Source organism: Spermophilus citellus (assembly GCF_964194105.1).
Source record: "Spermophilus citellus genome assembly, chromosome: 6".
Taxonomy (NCBI): Eukaryota; Metazoa; Chordata; class Mammalia; order Rodentia; family Sciuridae; genus Spermophilus; species Spermophilus citellus.
In genome coordinates this window covers 174102-184641 of record NC_138187.1, presented here as the reverse complement: position 1 = coordinate 184641, position 10540 = coordinate 174102, and the positions used below count along the sequence as shown (strand labels likewise).

The 10540-nt window shown below is 35.7% G+C and overlaps 1 protein-coding gene across 3 annotated transcripts in view; it reads right to left on the bottom strand.

Annotated features, from left to right (window-relative positions):
* Window positions 1-2030: 2030 nt before the first annotated feature.
* Window positions 2031-10540, bottom strand: part of GSPT1 (G1 to S phase transition 1) — a 32228-nt gene continuing 23718 nt past the window's right edge. For all 3 annotated transcript variants that reach the window (XM_081299080.1, XM_081299078.1, XM_081299079.1), the window contains exons 12-15: window positions 8628-8801; window positions 7848-7937; window positions 7319-7487; window positions 2031-5034 (exon numbers count right to left, since the gene is read on the bottom strand). In XM_081299080.1, coding sequence (XP_081155206.1) covers window positions 4982-5034; window positions 7319-7487; window positions 7848-7937; window positions 8628-8801 — 486 coding nt within the window. In that variant the 3' untranslated portion in view covers window positions 2031-4981. The remainder of the gene's footprint in view (window positions 5035-7318; window positions 7488-7847; window positions 7938-8627; window positions 8802-10540) is intronic.

Below are 10540 nucleotides of genomic sequence, written 5' to 3'. Positions count from 1 at the left end.
CCCTTGCACAATAACGAGGGGCAAGTACCATTTGTTCTCTTGATCTTTGTTAGAGATCTTGAATGTATGAAGCATCTCCTATTATACTTCCTGGCGAGCGCGCTACCGCTTGAGTCACATCCCTAGCCCTCCTATAATACTTCCTATGGAGCTGCTTTTTGTTTTGTGACATATCATATATATCATACAAAAGCCTTGCAGAGTATATCGAAGCAGATATGTTTGTAAATTCTTTCCTTGACTGAACTTTTTAGATCCATCCAACAAATATGCTGGTAGATGGTCCCAATACTTAATACAAAATAAAAGACTACAGAAAATATCATGGAAGGTTACAACACAGGTGATTATAAACAAAGAGGCAAGTCCATCAAAAGGGAAGGTGACAATTTTTATTAGTATTACAAAAGCAAAATTTAACTTCAGTCATTTGAATAATTGCAAGAGCAGACTAAGGGCTTAATCCTCACACAGGCACCAAGTCAGGCACAGTAGGTAGCTACAAATCATAAGAAAAAGGTTTCTTCTACTTAGGGCACTCTTCCATGCTTTGGAATTAGGTTACAAAACTCAGCAAACCTAATCAGTTCCCTTTAATCCTCTCTTAAGAAAAATGATCTAGGTATTAACTAGCTGTCTAGTAAAAACTAGTCACTAAATCCTGGCCTGAGAGAGATCCACATTTCCTTTAAAACAAACAGAAGAAACTGGTTAAATGTGTACATTTCTGAGGGCTCAATGTGTGAGTCCCTAAAATGCAGACCTTGCGGGCTCAGACCTGTTTCACCTAATGCATGTGGAGGAAATGGAGGTGAGGACGATCACCTGAGGAGCGCCAGAGCTCCAGCTCCAGCACAGACACTTCCCCGGGCAGCAGGAAAGGAGGTAGCAAGGACTTGGGCTGACATCTGAAGCACTAAGCTAACGTGCCTGGCAGAGGGGAGCCTCAGGAAGCACAAAATGTTATTCACCTGTGCTGTCCACAAATCTGAGGTTTCCATGTTAAGTTTTAAAGGACACAGTGGCATGTGTGACAAGGCAGAAAATTCAATCATGGTCTCAGGGTTTAAGAAATCCTGGTGTTTTCTGCCTCATCAGTACTAGTGCCTGTCTGCTTTTACCTTACACTGGAGAACAAAGTGTTTTAATCTCCACTCCCACACCTCCAGGCCCTTGTCAGAATCTTTAGTAAACTCAGCTAGCATATTACTTTTTCAAGGAAGCATAGGATTAGAGGTATGTGAGGAGTGTAGTTATTGAAGGGAAGACTTAGTAAATTCTAGGATACTGAAAATCAAGAGTATCCTAGAGCCTAAACCATCAAAAGCCAAACCAAATCTATTCTGAATTCTGGCAATACAGTGGTTCAAATGGAATCAATTGGATTACTGGCGGAAAAAAACCCAAAACACCCACTTCTTATTCCACTTACTATAAAATCTAATATAAATAACTGCTAAATTTAAACCTAATACATCTTTTGAGTTGTGCATATGTAATTACATGTATTTAACAAGTTGCTGCCATAGCAGGCAGTATCTCTAAAATGAAACAAGATCATGAATATATTAGATGGCATCTGCTAGAATCACTGAAAAATTAGCTGGAAGTAAGTGCAATATTTGGAGACAGATAACCATCCTCCAGATCCAGCTGACTGCTATCTATCTACCTTACGTATATGTCTGTGAGAGGATTAATTGCAGTTTATTCTAATAAGGTAGGCCAACACTGAATATGACATTTAATCATTCTACAGTCAGAGCTATAGTGCTGTAACCAGAATTTTCACAAAGGGTTTAAAGGTTGAAAGTTGCCTGATGTTAAGAGCTGCAATAAATACTGCATAATTGTCCCTTAACTACCTTAAATCCCTACCCAAAGCAATGAAGCTATCACCCATGAAGCAGCAGTCCATGAGCAAGTCCATGCCAATGTTGAAGGTGCCAGAGTGCTGTCATGTGTTAATAGTCATTCAAGGTCATGGAGTAATTACTAGTGTTCCTGAAGATTGCCAGAAGTTTAGCTGGTTTGTTTTTTTTGTTTTCCCAACAAAAGTTCATCATGGGAGCAGTTTTTGACCACAGGTTCAACTTTTTCTTAGGTTGCAAAACTGGATCTGGTTGAAAGTACGACCCAAAATATTTGCAGCGCTTCAACTGAGAGGATGCCAGTAATTTTTCAACTCACTTTCGAAGTCTGATATTGTAAAAGCAGTTCTTAGTTTTCTCAACTAGCAGACAAGTCTGAATTACCTCATTACAGTGAATAACCTATACTTTTACAGTTTACTAAATTTTTACATTCAGTTACCACATATTTCAAGATTTTTAATTCAAAACAAGAAATATACACGGGTTTAATTATTCAAGAACATTTGACTTTTGTCAGTTAATTTCATGGCAATATACACTCAGTCTCCAACTCTTTTGATTGATTTTACATATATTTTCACTGGATAAGTTTTTTGCAAATTAAAAACAGGAAATGTTATCTTTTCCTTTCTTCCACAATAAGAAATATAGGGTTAAAATGGCGATTACTTAGATGTTTTCTACAATGATATCTCTTAAAATTCAGCTTATTAATTTAAAGGACTATAATTAAATAATCTAGCATGAAAGTTGTATAAAGATCATTAATATAAAAAGATGCAAACAAAATCATGGCGAATAAATGCTAAGTATAGAGGAAGAAATGTTTAGGTCTGTAATATCTTAAATATGCAGCCAATTACCCTATTTTGCATTGTCAACCATATAAACATTTTGCACTTGCAGAAGACAGAATGACAGCATAGGAATTTGTATTGCTCTTTAAAGATCCAACAAACATATGCACACACTGCAAGTTTGTATCACACACATTATCTCCTTATTCAAATGACTAGCCAGTATAATCACAGGTTTAAATGCATCAACTTTAAACTGGGAATACTTCTTGAAGAATTTCAAAGCCCATAAAATATATGGTGTTGATTAACCTTGCAACTGTGTTAAGATTAAATCCAACAAAATTCTTTAGAATTATGTTTGTTATTTTTACTGTTATTTTGTAGAGGTAGGCCCATTCACATTTCACTTAAGAGTCTTGGCAACATGCACATAATATCCCAATAGTGTAAATGTTTTAGTAGCAAATGTAAGTGGTTTAAAAAAAAAATGTGCTCAATTAAAAAAGAGAAACCTAGTTTTGGAAATAATTTCAATGACTCTTGAACTTGTAAAGATTCATTAAAATCCAAGCAACTGCTAGTATTTCTCCTTATTAACATGGAAGTACAAAAAGAATGTTCTGATTAAAGGTCCCATATTTCCCAGAAAAATAAAAGCCCAGAAATTTGCAGACATGATAAAATTTAAATTTCATGCAATTTATAGCCACAAGTACAGTTCGAAGAAGCTGTAGGACAATGACTTTGCCCTTTCCCTAAGATGTGGTCATTCATTTCATGAATGGGAAGTCCATAATTAAGAAAACAATATTAGATTTTAGGATTTATGACTGGAAATAGTTGACTAGGCTTTTCTTTTCTGAGGAGTAAGATTATAGGGAAAGAATGTTATTAAACATACAATACAAAGTATCTTATTTAGTGATAAATCACAATGTAAAAGAGACTGTCTTTGATAAATGGCAACACTCATTCAATAGGAAGGAGGCTCTGATAAACCCAGAAATTATCTCTTCCATTTCTCATTCATTCTTATGAAAAATTTCAAAGTCATGATAATTATAGCAGAAAGTCAGCCTTCAGTCTAAAAGCCACAATGCTGCATCGTGGTTCATCCAAGTCATGGTTAGCAGATTTTTGCTTTATACTTAAGAAAACTCAGTCACTTTCAAACAATTGAGATAAAACTTATACTGTGCTTGATTCTATTTTATCACTGTTAATTTTAGTCTGTGCAGATTATGTATGTATATGTTCATTGAGTTGCTGGATTGGGATCTAGCATTAACCAGCAAGGATCTTCCAACCTTTAAAGTTACTGAATCAAAAGAGTAAATTGAGTAACTTGTAGAACTGGCACTTGTAATCGATAGTTTCCATACTAGATGCATGCAGCTCTTATAAATACTAAAAGAGGCATTTTTGCCAAGTCTCAACATGCTTTCTTTATTGTAAATTCCACTAATTTAACCAGTTAATGGAATTTTCTGTACGGGCACAATTTCATTAAGTCTTACTTACAAAACAACAGTATGCTGTTCTTTTATTTTAAAAGAACTTACTGTGTTTAAAATATAAATTGGCAGAAAGTAACTGATAGACCTAATTAGTAAAGCAGGGTCACAGTTTCATAGAGGTGTGTAACGATATGTATGCATTAACCATCAAAAGAAGGGGTCCATCCAACTAATTCTTTTAATACAAACTTGAACATTGTTTGTAAATGCCTCATTTAGAGTAGTGATTAGGGAAAGAGTTTAGAAAAGTCCAAGTAATAAAAATGTATTCAATTACTTGGGAAAGTTAAAAAGCTAATGCAACAATGTTACATCTAGATAAAAAACATTATTCAAAAGCAATTCAAATACCGAAAAGGGTTTCAAATGGAATATTTTATTAACATGGTAGTTGTCTTTGTAACATGTGCACACACACTCGCACACTCAGAATGATCTGCCTGGGGAAAAAAGACTATGCCTAAGGGGAAAATGAAAAATAAAAAATTCCTGTAGGTTTTCATTATTGTAGGCAATTATGTCCACATCACTTACAAAGCTATTGCCAAATCTGTCCAAGGAAGCAGAGTTTGAAAGGGGAGGGGGGAGATTTTGGGATAAATTCCACAGTGGCATAGCAGAGCTCTCAATATGAGAAAGCTGACATAATGTGGACTTTTGCTGTGAATTTTCTCTTTGCAAAATATGGGAAGAAGTTTATCAATGGGCAGAAAATAAGAGAAGGCGGTGTGAAATAGGCTTTTGCAGTCAATTATCCTCACAGTATTGTGCAGGGTCATCAAGAAAATGCTTAGTCTTTCTCTGGAACCAGTTTCAGAACTTTTCCAATTGCAATGGTCTTACCTAGAAATGAAATTAAAAAGAAACAAACAAAACATACAAACTTTCAGTAGTTAACAGCACGTGTATGTATGGTATTAAATACTAACTATCTGGCTTTATCAGCAAAGCTGGTTTAAGGTTAAATAAACTTATTAAGCAGGTCTTATTTGGGGGGCTGGAAAAGAGGCCACATTTTGTTTATCCAAGGATAGTGAAAACCTATCTACACAATGGAGTATCATTGAGCAATAGAAATAAATTATAGTACATGTATCAACATGGCTGAACCTCAAAACCCTGCTAAGTTTAATAAAAGGACCAGATATTTATGATTTGTTCATGGAAATCCAAAAAAGACAAACATAAAAGATAGATCAGTGGTTGACTAGGGCTAAAGGGTAGGAATAAGGGGGCTTAAGGCTTCTTTTTAGGTGTTCTAAAACTAGAATGTGATAATGATCATACAACTCTGTAAGAACACTAAATCCACCAAGTTATGCACTTAAAATTAAAACAGGTCAATTTCATGCAGAAATTATATTTAAAGCTCTAAGGAAAAAAAATGCCTATCCTTAGCAGCTGAAAAGATGTAGCCTGCAATCCAATGAAAACATTCTTCCAATAGTATTCCTATGGACTGAAAGAAGGATACAGAACCACTGGGGTATTGTGAAAACTTTAAAAACAAACAAACAAATACCCAAGTTATCTTTTAGGGGGAAAAAATTTCTAGGATAAAAATCCTTGTTACATTTTCTTTTCTTCTATCTGCCTGATTATCAGGTACTGACTATAAACTAACACAATTACTAAGCTAAGCCAAAATCCAATTTCACTATTGCCAAGATTTTCAAGATAAGAAATTTAAAGTAAAAGAAACACTGTCTTTACTGTTTTCTCTAAAATAAGGTTCACTGACTGTATTCATCACCCTGGCTTCACATAGTTCTAACACTTAGTAGATATTCAAGTAAGTTTTTGCTGAATGGATTGGAATTACCATGTGAATATTGTATATTTCAACTAGAACATGGAGTTTTATGTAAATTTTTCTAAACTTAAAATAGTTTTATCTAAGTGAGAAATATTAACAATCCACAAAGAAAAGTTTCATAACAGTCATTCTGGATCTTTTATTTTTTATACTGACACAAGGTCTCACTTAGTTGCTGAAGGTGGCCTCAAACTCCTCAAACTTGTGATCCTCCTGCCTCAGCCTCCCAAATTGCTGGGATTACAGAAGTGTACCACCATGCCCAGCTAAATCTGTTTTCACATCAAAGAATTTCATGAACCTGAAAGGAAAATCACAACTGTTCTGCATCACTCAGAGGTTGACAGAAATGGATACACACAAAAGGAGATCAGTATCACACCTCTGGAAAACTATGTATTTTTTTTTAAAAGAAAAAGCCATGAATACGCCTGTATTTTATTTTCTTTCTTTTTTTTTTTCTGGGGATGGCCTTGTGCATGTGACGCAAGCACTCTACCAACTGAGTTGTATCCCTAACCCACCTGTATTTTCATTATAGAAATCATTTAGTAATGCCCTTCAATAGATGAATGGATTAAAAAATATGGCATTTATACACAATGGAATATTACTCAGCACTAAAAAAATAACAAAATCATGGCATTTGCAGGCAAATGATGGCACTAGAGCAGATTATGCTAAGTTAGCCAATCCCTAAAAAACAAATGCCGAATGTCTTCTTTGATATAAGAGGGGTGACTGAAAATGGGATAGGGAGGAAGAGCACTAAATAGGGAAGAGAGGTGGGAGGGAAAAAGAGGGGGAAGGGGAGTTGCACGGAAGATGGAAGGAAAACCTCATTGTTATGCAGAATACATATATGATGTGATGAGAAAAAGAAAAAAAAAGTGTGTCACATTAGATTGGATAGAGAGAGAAAGGATGGGAGAGGAGGGGAGGAATAAGAGGGATAGGAAGAGCAGCAGAATAGACAATATGATTGATGTATGTACATTCCATGTATGTATTATATGTCAAAATACATTCTGCTGTCATGTATGACTAAAAAAATAAAAATAAATCGTATGGTAAAAAAAAAAAAAAAAAAGAAATCATTTAGTAAATTTAATTACCTTAAAAACCCACTAATAACAAAATATCAAAATTAAAGGTCTTCATATACAGTATGGTCAATTCTGTTTGTTGTTCAGTATATCCAACTCAACATTTATTCGACAAATATTATGGAACATGAATCTGTATTTCCTTTGAACCTGTTGCAATGTGGACTTTGCTAGGCATCCTAGAAATCAACTTAACAGGACTTACCCTCATCTCTTAAAGTAAAACGACCCATTTGAGGGAAGTCTTTAAAGGTCTCAAGGCAGATGGTTCCTGCTGTCCTTAAGCGGGCGATGCATACTTGATCTTGTTTCACAAAACGGGGTCGAGTCTTACTTTTTTCCCCTGATTTTTTGTCTACCAAGCAGATTAAGGCCTATCCAAGAAAAGATAAGAAAATCAGAAAAATGCCAAATATAAGCAACTTTTAGGAGTACAAACAAAAATGTATCATAATTGCCCATTAGAAACTTTTAAGATAAAACAATCTCTTTTTTCTTTTTTGGTATCAGAGATCAAAACAGGGGTGCTTAACCGCTGAGTCACATCCCAGCCCTTTTTATTTTTTATTTTGACTCAGTCCACTAAGTTGCTGAGGCTGTCCTCAAAATCATGATCCTCCTGCCTCAACCTCCCAAGCTGCTAGGATTATAGGCTTGTACCACAACACCCAGCAAGATAATAAATCAAAATAAGTCAGTAAATAAACAAACCAATTAGTTTAAAATAAACTCACTGTTATTTCGACTTCCTCAATACAGGTATGAATATGCAGCACCGCATTATACCCTGGGCAGATGATGGATTTGTGCTCTATAATCACTATCTGCCAAATAAGGAAAAGATGAATTCTCTTATTAACCTTGTTCACAAGGTGAGTTAGATTGCCTAATTTCAAAGCATGAATTTCAGTATCCTATTCTACTACAAATGGCAAGTGCCTGGTAAACTTTAACCAACATCCACTAAAAGTAAACAACCTTATATATGTGACATCAAATCTAACCTGATTAGTCATCATACTTTATTAATGTATTCAAAACTTCTGTTAACCACACCAACTATTCACTGTCATTCTCCAGGGAGTTCAGGTTGCTACTGACATGGAGAAAATGTGTGTGTGATATATATCTAGGTTATTTGTTATGAATGAGCAGACAAACCACAACTTCCAAGGCAGCTGAGCTCTAGTCAAAGTGAATGACACTAAACAAAATGTAAGTGATGATAAATCACTACTAGTATCTGTTTTACAAAGTGAATATCAGTTACATTTTGATCAATTGATTAAAAATAGGCATTCACAAAAAATAGTCCCTACTCAATAAGTACTTGTATCATCTTGAAGACTGAGATATACATCATAATGGTGATATATAAATGGCTCCTACTATTAATTTTCCTAATATTAGTTAAGTGGCATGTCACAAATATTCAAGACAAAAGACACTAAGATTCTAATTAACTTCTCTTTCTCTTCTTAACATCACTACAATAACTATAATAAGTAATCTACCTGGGCATCAAACGTGCGTCCAGAATGACAAAGGTTATTAGGATCACAAAGTATGAATCCTGGAAGAATCTCTTCTTCTTCGATTCCTTTGAGTCTGATTTTGAGGTTTTCACCTGGTGCTACAGAATCTGTTTCTACATCATCAGAAAGTATTCCAAGAACTTCCACGTTGTGCTTTAAAATAAATCAAGAAAGGTTTTATGACATTCACTGCATTGTATACCATAAGAATGCCAATGTCACCTCATGATCGCCACATTAATGTATATTCATCAAATATACCATGCATCCTATTCTTGCAGCAAAGACAGTAAATATGGGGCTGGGGATGTGGCTCAAGCGGTAGCGCGCTCGCCTGGCATGTGTGCAGCCTGGGTTTGATCCTCAGCACCACATACAAACAAAGACGTTGTGTCCGCCGAAAACTAAATAATAAATATTAAAATTCGCTCTCTCACTCTCTCTTTAAAAAAAAAAAAAGACAGTAAATATGATATCTCATTCTAGATGTACAGCTGCCAGTGAAAGTTTTTTCCTCTTCAATAATAGGGATTGATCCTAGGGCCTCAAAATGCTAGGCAAGCCCTTTACCACTGAACTACCCTACCCTCTAACCTGTGATCTTCTAAATATCACATTCTAATAATTTCCAAATAGAACACGGTACAAACTAGCATTTTTTTTTCACTTTTTAAAAACTAAAACACCAGGGGCTGGGGATGTGGCTCAAGTGGTAGCGCGCTCGCCTGGCATGCTTGTGGCCCGGGTTCAATCCTCAGCACCACATACAAACAAAGATGTTGTATCCTCCAAAAACTAAAAAAATAAATTAAAAAAAAAAAAAAAAAAAAACAAAACACCAAATTTAATATCTGACTTTTGACTTCATGGATGTAAAATTTTATTCCTGGGGCACTCCAGGACTTAATAGATCTATCTTCCATGACCTAACAACTACAAAATATCTGAAGTGTGTACCTATTATGGTTTAGATGTGGTATCCCTTGAAAGCTCACATGTGAGTCAATGCAGGAAGTTTTGGAGAGAAATGATTGGGTCATAGTTTCAGCCTAATCAGTGAGTTAATCCCCTGATGGAATTAACTAAAGTGGTGCAGTGTGACTGGAGGAGGTGGGAATTAAGGGTGTGGCTTTAGTACACACATTTGTATCTGGCAAGTAGAGTCTGTGCTTCCAGATCACCCTGAAGTGAGCTGTTTCTCTCTACCACCCTCTCCCAGGATGATGTTCCCCCTCACCTCAAGCCCTGAGGAATGGAGCCGGCCTTCTATGGACTAAAATCTCTGAAACTGTGAGCCCTCAAATAAACTCTTCCTTGATGGTGCTGGGGATTGAACTCAGGGCCTTGTGCGTGTGAGGCGAGCACTCTACCTACTGAGCTATATCCCAGCCCCCTCTCCTATAATTGTGCTGGTTGGGTCCTTTAGTCATCACAGCAGCAAAAAAGCCAATTAAAACAGTACTTCTCGAAAGTTACTGCTGCAACAACTAAGCTTGAAAAGCACACAACTGTTTAATGAATATGGGATTTCCTTTTGGGAAAGGAACTAGACAGTAATGGTAGTTGTTGCACAATATTCTTAATATACTGTTACTGGTGATAAATTTTATGTGCTCCCCTGACTTTTGTGATAGTGCTACAGACCAAATTGAGCAAAAACTCAAATCAACTATTATTTTCTTTCAGTGTCAGCCTGGAGTTGCAGTGATGATCATGTTAGGAAATGTAGGCTTAAAACAGAAACCCTAAAGTACAATTTGTAAGGTGCCAATAATACTTAAACTTGGGCAATGGATAGACACCTTTTCTAATTCACAGACCCTGGAATGAGCATGGTAAAAAGAAAATCCTCAATTAAATCTATTAAAAATCTCTATTTGGGGGGCTGTTGC